Below are 20,046 nucleotides of genomic sequence, written 5' to 3' on the forward strand. Positions count from 1 at the left end.
GCATATTTGTTCATCATTACTTTTGTTTTAGCCATATTCATCTTTAGTCCAAAATCCTTACTAACTGTGCATAACTGATTAAGATTTTCCTCTAATTCTTTGGGATCGTGGCTTATAACCACAATGTCATCTGCAAATCATAAATGGTTTAGGTACTCTCCATTCACATAGACTCCTTTCTGCGACCAGTCTAATCTTCTGAAAGCTTCCTCAAGGGCAGCAGTAAACAGCTTCGGAGATATTGTGTCTCCTTGTTGAACTCCTTTCTCGATTTTAAATTTCCTACTGTCTTTGTCTAGTCTAATAAAGGAGGTAGCATTCTCATATATTTTCTTCAAAATCATAATATATGGGGTATCTATTCCTTGTCTTTCCAGTGCCCAAAACATTGCCTTATGCTGTATGGAGTCAAATGCCTTTTCATAATCCACAAATGCCAGGCAAACTGGTGTTTTATATTCATTTGCTTTCTCCGTTAGCTGTGATATTACGTGAAGGTGATCCATAGTTGAGAATCCTGTCCTAAAGCCAGCTTGCTCTTTCGGTTGATTCTCATCAAGTATTCTTTCTAATCTGTTAGTAATGACCCTTGTGAACAACTTGTAGATGTGGGATAACAAGCTAATTGGTCTATAATTTCCAATTTATCTCCTTTCTTATGCAGCAAAAATATGATTGCATTATTCCACTGCTTAGGCTTCACACCTTTTCTAATGCACTTTGTGAAGAGCCCTGCCAGTTTTTCTGTTATGTCTCTTCCTCCCCATTTTAACAACTCTACAGTAACTTCATCTTCCCCCGGAGCTTTCCAATTCTTCATTTTCTTCAATGCATGTTCTACCTCTTCAGGAAGAATATCGGGTATATCGTATGTCTTGCTACTTTGCAATCCATCTTCCCCACTGCTGGTATCATTCCCTCGCTCCTTGTATAATTCTCTATAGTAGTCTTCCGCTATTTGAATTATGCCTTCTCTGCTGTTTATAAGTACACCATCGCTATTCTTCAGTTTCAGTATCATTTGCCTTTCTGTATTACTGCTCATGGCTGCTGATTTAAATCCTTTGTTTTCCCTTAATGCTTGTTCTACTTTTCTTGTGTTAAATCTTCTTATGTCATCTCTGAGTCTCTTTCTAATGGCTTTGAATAACTCAGTATACTCAATTTTCTCTCTGTCAGTGTTTTTCTTGCTCTTGATTTGTCATCTTCGGTTCATCATGACAAGTGTTTCTTGACTAATTTTTTCTTCTTTGGATTTCTGTTTCCCTATAGGTTTCTTGGGCTTTATCACTTTCAGAAAGTTGTAATATTCCTCGTCGATATCTTGGTCCTGAGCAGTCTGCAGAAGCTCAAACTTGTTCTTAAGTTCCAGTACATACTGCTTTTTCTCCTCCTCTGTTATCTCAAAGACCTCTGTATTATTTACTCGAGTCAGTTTTTTCCTTTCCTTTCCTACATCTATATCAAGTGTACATCTTACCATTCTGTGATCACTTCCAACATTTACCTTATTCAGGACGGTAACATCATTCATATATATATATATATATATATATATATGTGAATGATGTGTGAGTGAATATATATATATATATTCACTGGGTATGAACACTGGGTTTTCTGAAAAGAAAATTCAAAGTTTTGTGTTTAAAGCAACTCAACTTTATTCTTATTATTACATAAATATATAATAATATCCTTATTTATCATCAATTTTCTATACATAGAACGAATAATTTGACTAGTTCCAGACGGTCATTTCGCGAACCCCCTGGAACTGGTCAGTGGACAGCAGTTTGAGAAACCACTGCTCTAGAATATTGTTACATGTGGAAGAAGGGTTCGGGATGTTTCTAGAAGGTTCTAGAACTTTATCGGAGTTCTCTAGAAACACTGTGAGTCTTCTAGAAACTTCTCTACAAGTATATATACAGGTGGTTCTGCACCACGCAAGCATTTTCATATTTCAAAAGTGTGTGTGTTTCAGAGAGCGAGTGGTGAACAAGTGTTTTAGTGAATTAACATTTGTACACAAGTGTTGTATGCATAGGTGTAAATTGTGAACTGTGTTTAAATTAGAAATAAAAATTTACAATTTCTTAATTGGGTTTTAAGGTGTGCACACCTCAACTGTATATGAAATGTCACATCTTGCCGAAATAAGCCTGACAGCTTTGGCTACATTTGAGGAGAAATAGAATTAAAATCACAGCAGAAGCCACTTTCACAACTTGTGCGAAAAGCTAATGGACTCTATTTTGGATGTAAGGTTGGAGATAAAGATAAAGTAGGAGCTCCAAAGATTTCCTGAGTTCATGTTCAAGAACATCAACAGGCTGGCTTAGAGGTAGTCATAAATCAATGCCTTTTGCTGTTCTGGTGATATGGCAGGACCTTTGAGATCACATAAATGATTGTTACTTTTGCTTCTTTTTTTTTTTTTTTTTAAATGTAAAGCCCAAACACGAGAGGTATTAGAACCTATAGTACTTAGTACTGTGCTTGGGTTGGAGGTTGAGAAGACGAAAGAAGATATTTGTTGACATTGGACTTGAATTTCTGTAGACTGTAATTTTCAGGAAATACGTATGAAGGAAGGTTGCTCCAGAAAACAGCAGTGGAATGAATAAACGAGGAAGATGAAAAGTTCGTTCTGTGAGTTTGAAGTTGGACAGTAAACGGATGTTGGCTAGTGGCAGCACGGGTTCAGACTGTTTTGAAAGAGAGACCGGGAATTATAGAAACTAATTCAGAAGAACGGTTCCCAAGTATCTGTCGAAGAGGCATGCAGCAGAAACAGTACGTCTATGAGACAGCGAATGGAGAGGCTGTTAGAGATGAATCATTAATTAACCTAACTGCCCTCTTCTGAATGGAATCAAGAAGCCTGAGAGAGGTTTTCGGGGCACCACCCCAGATGTGGGAACAATATTCCATGGCAGGGCAGATTTGCAGTTTACACAGAGTGAGCAGCTGTTTGGAAGAAAAGTAAGGCTGAGAGCGAAAGAGAAAACCAAGTTTTTTGGATGCAGAAGAAGCAATATTTGTAATGTGCTTGTGCCAAGACAGATTAGAAGTCAGGGTAATCTCCAAAAGAGATATATCATTTTGCCTAGAAATCGGAGTGTCACTAAAGATAAGCATAGGAGCAGAAGAATCCTTTTTTGCGAGATATAAGACAAGACTGAGTTTTAGAAGGGTTGAAATCAACTAAGTTGTCTTTGCCCCACTGGAGAATTACCTGAAGATCGGCATTTAAGGAATTGGTATCAGATTTTCGAGAAGTTGAAGCTGATTGAATAGGGCAAGGTTTCTCAACATGGAAAGTGGAATGCAATGTGCTATCATCTGCAAAACTATGGATAGGATTTCCAGTCAATGAAAGAAAGTCATTAATATACAAGAGGAAAAGAGTGGGGGAAAGAACTGAACCTTGGGGGAAAACCGGCATTAGTGGAGAAATTAGAAGACAGAGAGTCATCTACCATCACACTTAGTGAGCGATCAGAGAGAAAACTGGATAACCGATTACTAAAATCAGTTGGCAAACCATAAGATGGAAGCTTGATTAGAAGACCTCTATGCCAAACACGATCGAAAGCCTTTGAGATGTCAAGAGCAACTGCTTGTGTTTCACCGAACCTTTCCACTGAATTAGTCCATAAATGGGTAACAGAAGCCAGAATATCACCAATGGATCGACACTGACGGAATCCATACTGACGATCGTTGATCAGACGGAAGGTTTCTAGGTAGTTTAAGAGTTGGCGGTTAATTGATTTCTCCATTAATTTAGAAAGAGTAGAAGTAATTGCAATGGGACAATAATTGGATGGGAGGGATTTGTCATCCTTTTTAGGACTTGGCTGGATATGAGCAAATTTCCAAGCAGAAGGAAAAACACCATTGGAATAAGAAAGTGAAAAAAGGCGGCAAAGAATAGGAGTAAGTTCAGGAGCACAGGTTTTGAGAACAAGTGGAGAAATACCATCGGGACCTGGAGCTTTCTTAGCATCAAGATTCGTCAAAATCCTTCTGACATCCTTTTGATGGAAGACCACAGGAGGCATTGAATGGGGCATGTTGGGAATGGTGAGAGGTGTTTTGCCAAGATCATTAATACATGAGTTGGAAGAAAAATGGGATGCTAGCAGGTCAGCTTTATCCTTGGCTGAAGTGACAACAGACCATCTGGTTTGCACAGAGGTGGGAGCAGAGATAGGCAAAAGTTGTGGCCAATAGCTTTGGCAAGAGACCAGAATGCTTGGCAACCATTAGGGCAAGAAGCAAGTTTACTACTCTTAGCCTGTTCAAACTATAGTTTGGACTGATTAATAACTGCTTTACAATTGTTGCGAGCTTTGGTGTAGGCAGAAAATGAAACTGAAGAGTTAGAAACAAGCCAATTACGATAATCAGCATTCTTCTCTTGAACAGCCTTAGCACATTTATTGGAAAACCAAGGTTTAGATAAAGGACGAGATTTTAAAGTGGATTGTAGGATAAAGGATTCCATTCCTGCAAGAATAATTTCACTGACACGATCTAAGCAGACGTTGACATCAGACGTTTTGAAACAGTAATCTGACCAAGGAAAAGAGAAATGAAATCTCGCAGGTCATCCCATTTTGCATTTTTGTAATGCCAAACAACACTAGGTTGGGAACTGCCATGAGATAAAGGCTCCATTGGAGAAGAGACAATTACCAAGTTGTGATCTGAGGTGCCTAAATGAGCTCTCACTTCGACCGTGTACTTAGAAGGGTTCTTTGTGAGAAAAAGATCAAGCGTGTTGGCTGTATGATTAGGATTGTACGATATTCTTGTAGGTAAATGAACAATCTGTGCAAGGTCATTAGTAATTGCAAAAGCCTCAGCATCACGACCAGCTGGGTCGGTGTGAACATTAAATCACCAAGGAAAATTTCCTCACTGTTAGGAAAGTTAGACTGGAGAAAGTCAAGATGCAAAGAGAGGAAGTCAAAGAGCTCCAAGTGATTAGAGGAGTTGGGAGGACGGTAGAGACAAAAGATGAATTTGACAGAATGAGGTAGAGAGATTTTAAGCCAGAGAAGATCAAAGAGAGGAGATTCCAAATTGCCAAGTCTCTGACAGGGAATATCAGAATGGACATATGCACAAGTACCACCTTTGAGGCGAAAGGAATCATACGAATAATTTGGGCATCTGAGATGAGAAGTTAAATCAACTGATAACTGAGATTCTGTCAGAAAACGTACATTGGGTTTGGCAGACTGCAAGTGAAAATGGACATCGTTGAGATTAGAATTGAGAACATGTATATTTGTGAAATGAATTAGGAAGTGCTTTGGAGGTTTAGATCTTTTCGCAGATAAACTTGCTCTATTAGCTTGACAATTCATGGTGTATTCAATAGTAAGAAAAAGTGGGTGGGACATGCTGTATGAAGTAATGAAATTTTTGGATATGGCATACACATGGTAAGAATATACCCAGATCCTTGATATAACGTGGCCTCGACAATGTTCTCCGCATACATACCACTCGGACTCCCTCCAGTCATCTATCTGGCAGAGTAGAGGTAGCAAGATTATACACTAGCTGATCTGGAAGCCTCCTAGAGAGTTACCAATAGGTTCGGTCGGGTGTACTAACTAGCGGCCGGCCTGCGAACACCGTTTTAGAGCTGTACTCTCGAAATGTAAGGGATATTGGATCTTGCCATGGTGTTCATCAAAACCTCAAAAGTCATCAATCATACTGCATGATGGAAGAGATAGGGAAGAGTTGACTGTAACTTAGCTCTAGAGACTAAACATGGGTTCCACCACTTCAAGCCTCCAATAAGCAAAGTGGTGGTATTGCACCAGTTGATGAGAGTCATCTACTACCTAGTACTGCCTGGTAACATAGAGTTGCGGCATTCCTCCATGTGGTGTGGGCACCACACCTCGACCTCTGCTTACGTTGGTTCACACCTGGGTGGTCACCCACCATGTACTTGTGCATGGAGGTTAATACCCAGGATTACTAAAAGTCCCACCTTCGTGAAGGTGCAAGTACAGGATCTGGCTGTCATAGACCGTCCGGACTTTGCCGAAATGGTGTCCACTTGACTTGAGTGTCACGCGAATATCAGTTCCATCAGCGTTTTAGACTCCCAGGTAGCAAGTACAGCTTGTCTGGCATATCTGAGAGAATGTCTGTGACAACCTCAAGGACCAAATTTGAGTTAACTCTCCAATAACAAAATTTTTTAATCAATTTTTCTCCTCTCCCAACCCTACTACATAAAAAAGTAACAAGTCATGCTAAAAGTTACCAAAAATATTAACTTCTGACTTAACTCTACTTTGTTTAATTTGTTAACACGTTTGGGGATATCCCACAAAAGTTGTGTAGGGTGGGGTGGAGGGGTTTCTAGCTTTCATTTTTCCTTGTCGAAGGTTTAATTTCAGTATCACGGAGAACTGGCATAATATTTATGCTTGGTATGATCTGGAATCCCATACAAGTGTTGCAGAGAAATTTAATTTAATGCACAGGGAGAATAACCCCAGACATAACTGTTCTGCGATTACTTGACTCTTTCAAGAGAACTGGAAATGGCCAAAATTGTCCCTGTAGCAGTAAAACAACAAATGGCACTGATGAAGAAAGTGTAATACTTGTGCATAAACAAACTGTAATAAGTCCAAGTATAATACCGACACTATACTACTGATTACTTATTTGCAAAAATAAATTAATCACTTCCATACACCTTATTTATTTTGGTTTGAAACAAAGGGCTGTAGGCATTCAGTTTTCTTCTTCACAAGAAAATTTATAATTTAAGAAGTTTTTAATAGCAAAGCTCTTGAAAGATCTCCGGCAATTTTAAGATTTAAATAAAATTTATAATAAATAATGTAAAAATGTTTCATATCAAAATTTCGCATGTGTGACACATCAGGGACAAGAGGAGGAAAGAGAAGAAAACACTATAATTACACCAATGGTCTATACCAGGTTATACAAATGGCATAATTCAACAGCTTAATAAATATTAAATAATCAAAATATGAAATGTCAAATTTAACAAAATATGTAACCACATTACATCACAGAAAGTGCAGAGAAGAAATTGTTCTAGATGTTGTTATAAATGGTAAAAAACAATATCCATAAATTCAAACAATCTCAGATATAAAATTTACAAAGTGATACTAAACAGCAATCTTACCTGTAGGTAAGGATTCCCTTTGCACAATTCCAATAGACTGTCCTTGTTGGCTGCTTGATGTCACAGTTCTAGTTATAACTCCTCCAGTTTCATTAAGTCTTGAAGTCAATACTTTTTCAGTGGGCACACTTGAAGGTGTAACAGAATTAATAAATGGAGATGTAGTTAAAGTCTCTACATATCCTGTACTAATACTACATGCTACTGGTTGACTCTCAGTCACATGCCGAAAGGCCACTACATGAGAGTTATTAGCAGGAGAATTAGTACTAATGCAAGGTTGTTGCCCAGCTACAGAAGAGGCACAAGAAACCTTCAGCACAGGCATTGTTCTTTTCTCTTGATGGCTGGAAGTAGCAGGTTCTGTTCTCATAGCACTTGATGAAACTGGTAACGTGACACAGGGATTATGTACAGATGTGACAACTGCACCAGACGATAAATATGTCTCACAGCTGGAAATAGAAGACATAGCTACCTTTTCCGTCATTTCAATAATACCTCCACCAGTTAAGCTCTTAACATTCTGACTCCAAAATTCTTCTTTTCCTTTTTTAGAATCCCACGCACTGTCAGTTTTATTACTTCTTTTACTAGAAGAATCACAGGTCCGTGGAGACTGTAAAGAAGCACAAGCAAACGTATCACTGAATTTAATATTTCGTGGTGAACGCACCTTCCTCTGAAATGATTTCAAGGGTTCAAGAGAAGATGAAGTATCATGATTGTCCTTTATACAACTATAAGAGCGGTTCTTTACATCCTCCTTCCTCGGGCTAACTACAACTGCAGCATTTGGACCACGAAGTGATATATGTAAAGGAGGCACTCGTGGTTCAGATGTAACCAGAGTGGAACTGGTTGTGCTAGCTTTCTTAATATTTGGAATACTGACAACAGCAACATCTATTCGATGACTTGTCTGAAGACTGCTGTCTGACTTTCGCCTTTCTCTATTATCAGTTTCCTTGGATTCCCACAGAGCCTTGGGATCAAGCTTCAACCTTAATTTTAATTTCTCTCCTGGGCCTGTAGTCAAAGAAGCCATAGCTGAAACTGATTCCAACTTTGAGTCCTCCTTTGAATTTTTTGCAGCTAATTCTACTTTACAGTCAGTTTCTTTGTTTGTATCAGCAGATCCATATTCAGTTGAGGACTGAGAGACATCAGTATGAGATTTACTAATCCCAGAATCAGTATCAGAAGAGGGATTGTTATCCTTTCCTCCATCAGAAAGACTTCTCTCTGACTGGCCATTTTCAGAAGTGTCCACTTCAAATTCTGAAAAAGGAGGAACAGAACCAATTGACTCCTCCTCTTCATCATCATCACTAGGCATTGGCTCTAACTGACCTGTGAATGGATTAATGAGATGTTTTGTTTTGCCATCAGTAGATGGCGGTGGTGATGGGAAGGGATTAGAATCAGGAACAGAACTACTTGGAGACATTTTGCTAGGCATCTTCGGACTAGTGATGTCTTTCACAGATGAATACAAAAGGCCAGGATTATTAACTGGGGCAGTGAAGGAGGCAACAGAAATAGACTGGAGATTTGCATGAGAGTGTCTTGCAATGTGTGGAACTCCAACTGGAATTCGAGTATGAAGAGGAAGGTTGCCAGTGTGAACCTGAGGCTGACCTTGAGCCTGAGGATGAATATTGGGTATTGGAGGTTGTCCTTGTGGCTGAATATGGATACTAGAAACTTGTGGCTGGCCTTGTGCTTGTGGGTGGAACTTAGGAATAGGTGGCTGTCCCTGCACTTGTGGGTGGATAGCTGGTTGCACCTGCAATGTAGAATGAATATTTGAAACAGGAGGTTGGCCCTGTGCATGGGGATGAATACTGGGAACTGAAGGATGGCCTTTTGTTTGCGGGTGGATATTGGAAACCGGAGGCTGTCCCTGGGTATGGGTGTGAATACCTGGTACTGGAGGTTGACCTTGCACTTGAGGGTGAATACCAGACACTGGTGACTGCCCTTGTACCACCTGTGGGTGAACACTGGACATCTGTGGCATGGGAGGTGATAAAGAAATATTGGGAATGTTTGGAAGTGTCACATTGAATGACTGGCTAAGCACACCCAGAGGATCAAAATTTGTTGACCGCAATCCTGTACTGGACGGCATGGCAGAAGGAGATGTATTTGAAGAATATGGAGGTGATGTTAAACCTGTATCCTCTGCAGGCTTATCCTTGGGTTTTCTTGGCTTTCTTTTCCTTTTAGGAGCTTGGTTTGAAGCTGGAGCTGGTGGGGGCATTAATTTGTTATGCTGGTTACTTGATGATTCACTCTGTAGCAAATTTACTAGCAACGGGCTAGAAAGAGCAACATTAGCACGAGATGGAACAGTAATTGTATTAGAAGTTGTCACTCGGGAAACCAGACTATTAAATACAGAAGTAGTTGCTGTACACTGAACTTTCTGAAGAACGGGACTCAGAGAGGGCTGAGGCGAGCTCACTGAAGATGGAGAAGTAGCACTACTGATAGATGTGGTGCTCTGAGAAACTGCTGTACTTCGTGCTGTAGCTGAATTTGAAAACTGAAGAGAAGTAGATGAGAATGGGAAGCGAGAGGAACTACTTTGAATGTGAAGACCAGGCTGGAAATGGGTAGAACTATGCTTTGTGTTCATAGCATGAGTCATGCTTGCAAACGGAAAGGGTCCAAATCCACTCTGGGCTCTAACAGGAGTGGTATGTGATATATGAGATGATCCAGCTCCACTAGAGGTAGCAGCTGCAGCTAAGAAAGGTAATGGCTCACTGCTTGAAGGAGCTACAACATTAGGAGAACGGAATCCCATTTCTGAACGAACAGTAGCTACCTGGCTTCCTGTCCCCACTTCAGCAGCAGCAGCAGCAGCAGCAGCAGATGTTTTAATAGCTCCAGGACGTCCACTATGCTGGCTCAAGTACTGAGCAATATTTTTTCGCGTAGCTTCAACATTACTAGGCCCAGGGACTGCCTCTGATCCAGGCAGGTCAAAAGATGCTGTTGACAAACTGCTGTGGTTGTCTGGTGTCTTCCTAAGAATGATTTCTTGTGGTTCATTATAATGATGACCTGCCAGAGTCAAAGTTATCACCTAAAGGAAAGAAGGGAAAAAAAGTTTTATATAATATATACATCTATATATGCATATACAAGGTGATGTTTTATTAATCAAAACATTTTAGTTGCATATATTTTCCTAATTCACAGTCTCAGAATTTTCAAAAGTGAAAATTTAAAAAACTCTAGATAAACCTTTGGAACTTATGTTAACAATTTTGGAAATGCACCATTTTAATGGCAAGAATTGTGACAGTTTACATTTTGCAGTAGAAAACTTCCATTGTAAAAGAGTACTAACAAAAACGGAAGTTTTATGGTTGAAGCACAGAAGATACTGTACAGGTATATATAATGCAACAACGAAAAATACTATTTAGCTTTTAGTTAAACAGTGAAGAAATGGGTTACCTTCATAATTAGTGGAAAGATGTGCTGAGACAACCATCCATCCATTAAGATTGTAACAGTGCTTTAAGATATATCTGAACTTGTGCTGCTCATTACAGGTTGGCAGTTTGGAAAGCTCAAACCAGTAATGTGATGACATCCTCTTCTACACACTTACATATCGCCTTTCTACTTTAGCACCTTCTTCTCTGCTTCTTTTAAAACAAAGTCTTAGAACTCATTGAACAAACTTTGAAAAAGTTCCAAGGCTGAATCCACTGTGTGCACGTCAAAGCATATGGACCACACTGCAACATGCCACAGTAGCAGCAGCTGACCCCTGTAACTGCTTTTCTTTCTTTCTTTCTCTCTTTCTCTCTCTCACACACACACTCACACCAAGTGATGAAACAAAGAGCAAACATTAAATGTTGTTTCAAGCTAAGGAAAACTGACTGAAACTTACAAAATGATAAAATAAGTGCATGGGTTAGTTGCTCTTTCTTATTCACATGTTTTTTCATGCTCATGCTTTTCCCGGTTTGAAAGAAGAGCATGAGCATTATGAACATCAAACACTTCGAACCACACAAATGGCCAAAAAAGTTTGCAACCTGATTGCAACTAACTGCATAAAGGAAGAAACTTCACATTAACAAAGAAACAATTCACACAGTTGAAAGATTTGGGAAAATGGGAAATATGCACTAGGTTCATTCCACAATGTTTATTTGATAAATGCAATTGCTTAGACTTGAATCATAAGAAGAGCTCATTCCAGTCATTGATGTTGATTCCTTCTTGCTTAATTCAATTGTAACTGGTGATGTGTTTCTAATATGATTAGAATAAGAATAAGAAAGCAAAACATTAGTGTGGAATTGCAATTACTATGCTTTGTGAGACAAAAAAAAAATGTTTTTAAAATCCATGACCCATTTCAATATGGAACATGCATTAGAAACCAGCACAGATGGACTATTGCAGCTTATGACTCACCGTGATGGGCCATGCTGGTTCATCAGCAAGTACTTCCCTTGCTGATGGCCCAGCAACATAAAATACACCTGCAGTAGTTACACAAGCAGAGTCATTGGGCAGTGGATGACTGAAACAGGCTGCTTCATCAGATGAGCCTCATTCCAACTGTACCATGTAAGTGTGGTGTATTCAACATAAGACTCTCAAACTTCCCTGCAGGGGTGTGGGGTGGCAGCAGCAGCAGCAGCAGCAGTGATTACTGGCATTCCCCTGTACCTACTGATCAGTGCCTAACTGGAGACTCATACAGATCCATAATTTCTGAACACGTAGACTCGTTTACAATGACTGTCTCCATGTATACTAAAATGCTCCATGTTACAGAACTGCAATGGTGTTGGCTTGGTTAAACAAATAACTCTGGTGAGTTCTCTGTCCAACTGAACATCTGTGTCTGGATTCCATACAATCTAATGCCCAGAAACTGTGGGATGCAATGCAGTCAGTATGGGCCACCATACAAGTGGACAACCCCCTGTACCTCAAAGAGTGCATGCTGTGACATATCCAGGCTGTGTTCAGACTAAGGGTGGTGCAACAAGGTACTGGATAGGTGTTCCTAATGCAAAACTATCTTAGTGTATATATGTATAGTGCACATTTTATAAGCAGACAGATGGAAAAATCATTAAATTCAAAAGCCGCCATTTTGTAGAAGTCCTAAAGTAGATAAAATATTCATTGACTTGAGATTTCGGGCAAGAAATCAAACATATGGTATCAAAAATTCTTGCTTCTAACACTGAAAGTTCATAAATAGGAAGATTAAACAGAATAATCATCTCTAATCTTTAAAAATTCTATATTGTGATATCTTATCTCTGGGTTTTACGTTCCTGATTTGAACATAAACATCACAGAAAATATCTTCACTTTTTTTTTCCTTTTTACTGGTTTTTATCTGTTTGATATTGTATATACATGGTAGGGGGTTGGCAAAAGGTGGTTGGGACTGCCTAATAAGAAATATACAAGTATGCAACTGTAGGATCTAATCATAGTGGAGGATGCATTGTTTGCATTGTAACTGCTGTTTGAAGTACGTAATTTAGGTACTTACTGACCTAAATTACTTTTTCTTTTTTTGCTGTTAAGAAAAAAGTGTTGGTTAATATTTTTCAAAATCAAATATGAAATTTACATGCAGTGCAAAGAGACTGCTACAGAAGCACATGGTGTCCTGTTTAGGATTTATAACAGTCCTTTCCAACCTTTATGACTGGCCAGGTGCCAGTAAAAAACAAAAAAAAAAAAAAAAAAAATATATATATATATATATTTACCAAAAATAAGCATATATATCTTTTGACTAAAATATTAGTCTTTTCATATTTTCTGTTGTTAAAGCATATTCAGTTACAAGAGTAAGACTACCAAGTCAATCTTGTACTGCACTTTTACTGGCTGAGCTTGAAGTGAGCAGATATTCACTTCAGTGGGCCAATATTGATGAAAATATGACGATAGAAATTGTGGGTTGGCCATATAATGGGTAAATGCTGTGATATCACTACCATCTTTGTACGAAAGAGAAAGGTTTGCAGGTGCATCTTGTTATCATGACTGTGATAGCAAGATGCACCAACTAATTAGATGTGTCAACTAATTATTTTCTAAAAACCATTCCCTACCTATATGCCCAGTTCCCTATGTTCTCCATAGCTGGAACTGGTCGTCAAAAATTTTATCACAAAATTCGGTTAATAGGAAATATTTGCAAAAGTCCTGCACAATTCCATATTAACTGGTTTCCCTGTAGTTGGTACGTCTTATGATTCTATAAAATTTTAACAAAGATTTTCTTCACATTTATACATAACATCATAAAAACGTGGCCTAGGAGGGGTGGGGGAACCTCCTCAGAGTAGAGGTAGCAAGATATACACTAGCTGATCCAGAAACCTCCTAAAGAGTTACCAATAGGTTCGGTCCAGTGTACTAACTAGCGGCCGCCCTGCGAACACTTTTAGAGCTGTACCCTCGAAATGTAAGGAAGATTGGATCTCACCATGATGTTCATCAGAACTTCAAAAGTCATCAGTCATACTGCATGATGGAAGAGATGGGGAAGGGTTAACATGGGTTCCACCACTTCAAGCCTCCAATAAGCAAAGTGGTGGTATTGCACCAGTTGATGAGAGTCATCTACCACCTAGTATTGCCTGGTAACACAGAGGGGCAGCATTCCTCCATGTGGTGTGAATGCCACACCTCGACCCCTGCTTATGCTAGTTCACACCTGGGACCTGGGTGGTCACCCACAGTGCACTTGTGCATGGAGGTTATACCCAGGATTACTAACAGTCCCACCATCGTAAAGGTGCAAGCAGAGGATTTGGCTGTCACAGACCGTTCGGACTTCACCGAAATTGGGTCCACTTGACTTGAATGTGACCCGAATATCAGTTCCATCAGTGTTTTAGACTCCCAGGTAGCAAGTACTGCTCATCTGGCATATCTGAGAGAATGTCTGTGACAACCTCAAGGACTGCAGAATGATAGAGATATATTCTCACTGATAGGAGAAAAAAAAAAGGAGGGGTTCAAATAAAAGTGATTTGATGAGAACCATGAAAATGCAAATAACATCACATAAAAGGTGGCATAGATATGAAATTTACAAGTAATATTCTTTATTCTTTGATGTTACTTGATTTGTCATTAAAAAAATAATAATAATAAAAAAAAAAAATGTTGAAAATGATCACCATCACAGCATAACTTAGCATGACATAGGTATGTCTGCGAAACTTCGTAAATTTCAGTCAATGTCAAAAATGCAACTAGCAACATTGACATTTACAGTCTCCTTGAACATTTTCCCAAGCTTCCACACTGCAAATTTTGATGGTGCCTTATGACATTAAAATTGACTATAAAAATCATGTTGAGTAATTTTAAGCAATTCTGTTTTTAGGTAATGTTCTACCATGAACCACACTGAATGTCATGTTCATTTACTGCTTACACTGTGCACATGCAGTTTTACAGTCAGTAGATGGCAACATGATGCACTAAATAAAGAATGTCTTGTAATAAATTTCATGTCTCTAGTACTCCTTTACTTAAAGTTTTGCATTTTCATGGGTTTTCATTTAAAATGCTACCTGTATACAAATTTTAGGCAGTAACAGAAGGTAGCTCTCATGAAGTATACCTTTAGGCAGTGTTGTTGCAATCACTAGGATAAATTAACTGTCAATGTGCTGAAGGTAAAGAATTTGGTGAAATTCAACATAGAACTGGATAATTAGTTTTTAGTGGTAGGAAAAATATGAATGGTTGGGAGCCAAAAAAGTTAATAAAAGCCATTTGTTTAAGAGACAGGTCTGCTTTGCAGGCTGTTTCAGGACTAACTGTTCCCTCATCAGATAGTATTTGGAATGTACAGGCCATGCAAAATATAAAAGTGGAAGTTTTAAGTTATTATACAGTTAACGTTATCTATTGAGAGATTAGATAGTTCTGAAATAGGCTGTCATTGCAGTATCTCATCTTTTAAGTAAATAACCAGGTAAGCTTTTTTGCAAGGCCATCTGTTTGCAACCAGAGCAACTCACTGCATTATCAATGCAGTTTAAATCCTCCTGGCTGCAAAAGGAAATGGAAGGACAAGGTAGTCACATGCTAACATTTTATAGTTTCTCTCAGGAATTATGCTATATTATAGCAGAGATATTTAGCTACACTGGTGTTCAAAGAAAGTGCATCACCTAGGAATTTCACATTTCTAACCCTTTTTTGCGATGGTACATTACATTAATGACTAGCATCACAAATAGAAATATAAACAAAAGATATTTATTAATAGTTAAGGCAAAGCTAAGTAATAATTGACAGGTGCTCTCAAAATATTCCAAAATGAGCATTTGCTACCTTTATACAACAGTTTTGGTAAACACGACAATTATGGCTGAAATGTTATCAGAAGCCCTCAGTTTGCATCAGTTTATCATTTTAAATAGAAAACAAAATGAAAAGTTCACCTGGTGCAAACTAATATTTAGTCAAACTGTCTCTGGCCCTGATGACAGCAATACATCGTCGAGGCAATGACAAGATCAATTTCTGAAGATAATCAACTGATAGTTTGTGGTTCCGAACACGAATTATGGATTCCTGAAGTTCACAAAGGGGCTTTGTTTCTTTCTGACAACTTCAGATTCCACACGATGCAACAGTTCTCTATAGAATTCAGGTCTGGGCTGTATCTTGGCCAGCTAAGAGTTGTAAGGAACCGTTCTTCCAACAATTTTTTCACCAGTAACAAATGTAAACACATTATTATCAAACCTCTAATGCAGAAATGAAGCTAAAGTAACTACGGAAGTGTCTACTTACACTTTTCGCCCAATGACAAGGAGCAGAGTCGTCCTGAAAGATGCAATTACTTGGCAGGTTGAAATGGTCTTTAATGGTTGGCAGCAATTTGCCTTTCAATACAGCCAGGTATCCATTGGCATTTATAGAACCTTTTATAAACTGCAGGTAACCTACTCCGCAATAAGAAATGCATCCTCGTATCATTTGGCTGGTAGGGAATTTCACTGGATGGTATTCTTCACCATGTCTACAGTGAATTGTTTGTCTCCCATCAGAGCCATGCAGGTTGAATTCTTCTCACCCGAGAAAATAACTGACTTCCACTGCTTGGGGGGGGGGGGGTCCATCTGACATGCTCCTTACACCATATTAATCGGGGCTTTTTCATTTTTTGTGTGAGGAGGGACTTCTTCTTAGGACGACGGGCTACACGTCCATTTTTGAAGAGGCATCTTCTGGTTGTTGCTGTACTTGCTACCACTCCTGTATGTTCTTCCCATTCTCTTTGCAGCTAAGACGAAGAAGCTTTACAGTTTCTAAGGCATAAGCACTTCAAAACGCAGTCCTGTTTTGGCGCAGAGACTTGTTTGTGTCCGGTTCCTTTTTTCCTATCAGCAGAACCAGTATTCTTGAGTTTGGAAAGAAATCTACTCACTGTCGACTGATTACAAGACACTCTATAAGCAATATGACAGGAAGAACACCCTTCCTCACGTAAAGCAATACTGGCACTCTTTCTTCGTAGTGTCATCTGCATGTAACTCGGCATCCTGACACAAGCAAGGAATAACTGCAACTCTTGCAGAGTTTGCTTATATAGCTGAAAGTAACAGCCGATGCGATATTACGTCATCACCTATGCATGTCAATCTTATCTGATGCAATCTGTAAGAAATATTGCCATATACTTACGTTATTCGGACAACAATTACAATTTTAAGGGGTGATGCACCTTCTTTGAACACACGTGTATATTATAATTTTGAATCTCTCTCTTTTAATACATCTCTTATTAGTAAAATTCAGTAATAACATAGCATGAACTGCTCTTGTGAACTTGATTTGATTGCATTTTTAATGTTCTACAGGCAACTAAGGCCATAATGCACATTTGTGGCCTTAAAAAAATGCCCAGTGTGGTTACAGCTGGAAGAATATGTTTCACTAAATTTATGGTTAATCTCTTAGCATTAGCATTAGTATTAGCATTAGTAGAGGCATTTGATGCAAGAAAGCAAGCTTATGCAGCATCAGCCAAAAAATAAAAAAAAAAAAAAAAAAAAAACCACTTCCACTTCACCCCTCTGTTCGTTCAAAATACCTGTCCAGCTGAGTCTTAAACTTATTTAGGCTATCAACCTCCACTACAAGGGATGGAAGTCTGTTCCACCAACCAACCACCCTCTGGCTAAAGGCAAATTTCCGCACGTCTATCCTACATCTGTCTTTCCTCAATTTGAATTCATGCCCTCTCAGGTGATTTTTCTGAGCTGGAGGAAGAATCCCATCAGCATTGAGCATGCTCAAACCATTCAAGGCTTTATACACCTCTATCAGATCACCTCGCTGGTGCCTAGTCTCCAGACACTGTAATTTGCAAAACTTAAGCCTTTCTTCGTAAGAGCACCCCTTTGTTCCATTCACTAATCTTGTTGCCCTTCTCTGTACCCATTTCAGCAGCTCTACGTCCTTCTTGAAATGAGGCCTCCAGGCCTGTATACAGTACTCTAGGTGTGGCCTGACCATTGCCTTATACAAGGGAATAATCACCTCCTTATCCCTGCTAGAAAAATTCCTATATATCATTGACAATACTCCATGAGCTACTCTTGAAGCCCGTTTGCACTGCTCAGAGAACTTCATATCTGCCTGCACAACCACCCCCAAGTCCTTTTATTCTCTACCACTGTCAGTGTAGTACCACAGAGTTGATACGTTGCTCTGGGGTTGCTGTTTCCCATGTGTAGCACTTTACATTTGTCAATGTTAAATTTCATTTGCCACCTCTCAGCCCAACTGCTCAACCTTTCCAGATCCTGTTGCAGTAGCATAGTGTCAGTAGTGTCCTTGACAACCCTGCCAACCTTTGCATCGTCTGCAAACTTGGACATTAAGCTTGATATACCATCATCAATATCATTTATAAATACAGAAAACAATAATGGACCCAACACTGAGCCCTGAGGGACTCCACTAATAACATTAGTCCACGATGAGCAGTGTCCATTGATTACCACTCTCTGTCTTCTCCCCCTCAACCACCCCTTTATCCATAGAAGCAATTTGCCTCCAATGTCACACTGCTCCAATTTGTGTAGCAGTCTTCCATGTGCAACAGTATCAAAAGCCTTTCTAAGATCCAAGTACATAATATCAAAGCTATTCCCTGCATCCAGTTCTTTTGTGACTGCATCATAGTATCCAATCAAATTGGTCAGGCAAGACTTCCCCTTAACAAAACCATGCTGTGTCCGAGCTATAACTGAAGTCTTGTCTAAATGATCTTGCAGTGCTTCTTTAACCAGTGCCTCCATTAATTTTCCTGGAACAGAAGTTAAGCTCACAGGTCTATAATTACTTGTGTCAGCCTTTGATCCTCCTTGTGAATTGGGGTCACATTTGCACATCTCCAGTCTATGGGTACCTCCCCTGAATCCAAGGAAGCTCTCATAATTATGGCTAAGGGTTTGCTTACTTCCTTTGCTGCCTCCTTCAATATAACTGGATAGATCCCATCCACCCCGGGTGCCTTTCTTGTGTTTATCTTCAACAGTTTCTCCTCCACTTTACTCCCAGTTATTTCAAGATTCTGTAGCTTACTGCTAGAGTTGAATACACCTCTGGCATTCCCCTCGCTGAATAACTCCTCATGTGCGAATGTCGATGCAAAATATTCGTTTAGTTTGTTAGCTACCTGAGCAGGATCATCAACAGTTGACCCATCAATATCAAGTGGACCAATCTGATTCATCCCCTTCCTTCTAGAGTTTACATAAGTAAAGAACTCTTTGCTGTTTTTCTTTGCATCCCTTGCCAAGGATTTCTCGTAATCTGCCTTCGCCTGCCTAACCTCCTTTGTAACTTGCTTGCATATCAACTTATATCTATCATAGGCTTCTGTGTCATGTGTTAATTTGTAAGTATCCCATGCATTTTTCTTCCCTGCCATATGCCTCATTATTTCATCTGACATCCATTTTGGCCTAAACCTTGAACAATATTTCTTAGTTGGTATGTAAAGCCTAGTAGCTTCCAAGATAAGTTCTTTGAATGCTTCCCATTTTGAATTTGCTGTTGGTAACATCATCAGTTGGTCCCACTGTATAGAATTTAAATACTGTCTCAGTCCATCGTAGTCGCCTTTACGGAAGCAATAACCCTTCCCTTTACCCCTAATGGTAGTTACCTCTTTGAGTAAATCCCACTTCAGCACACTGTGATCACTGCCACCTAGTGGTTCATTTATCTGCAGATTCTTAATGCATGAAGAATCACTGCTGATAATCAAATCAAGAGTATTACTCCCTCTAGTTGCCTCCCGAACATGCTGATCTAGAAAACAATCATCCAATAAATCCACAAAAGCCTTGCTAGTGTGTGAGTGACCAACCCACAAATTCCAGTCAATATCTGGGAAATTAAAGTCTCCCATTATAAGACTCTCTGATTTACTGGCCCACTCTATTTCCCTGTACAGTTTCTTATTATACTCATCAGAGTCATTAGGCCTATAGCACACTCCTACTCTCAATTTTGATCTCCCAATGCTTATGTCACACCAAACTGACTCAACACTGCACTGTCCAGCGATGTCGACTGGCTTCACTTCCTTGGTTTTTATGTGTTTCTTAACTAATAGCATAACCCCTCCCCCCTTCCTATCCTGTCTATCCTTTCTGTAGACGTTGTACTCCGCAATTTGCAGTTCTGCATCCCTTATATCTCTTTCATGAACAGTGATTTAAACCTGTTAATAACTAAACAGATTTAATTCCATATAGCCAAGTTTTTTTCCCACCTTT

General features: G+C 39.2%; 1 protein-coding gene across 4 annotated transcripts in view; it reads right to left on the bottom strand.

Annotated features, from left to right (window-relative positions):
- Positions 1-20,046, bottom strand: part of LOC150080999 (uncharacterized) — a 342,313-nt gene that overhangs the window by 166,216 nt on the left and 156,051 nt on the right. For all 4 annotated transcript variants that reach the window (XM_090381533.1, XM_090381534.1, XM_090381532.1 and 1 more), the window contains one exon: positions 7,208-10,304. In XM_090381533.1, the coding sequence (XP_090237659.1) occupies positions 7,208-10,304 (3,097 nt within the window). The remainder of the gene's footprint in view (positions 1-7,207; positions 10,305-20,046) is intronic.

This window comes from Mastigoproctus giganteus, chromosome 9 (genome assembly GCF_048544385.1).
Source record: "Mastigoproctus giganteus isolate SK-2022 chromosome 9, ASM4854438v1, whole genome shotgun sequence".
NCBI classification, from domain to species: Eukaryota; Metazoa; Arthropoda; class Arachnida; order Uropygi; family Thelyphonidae; genus Mastigoproctus; species Mastigoproctus giganteus.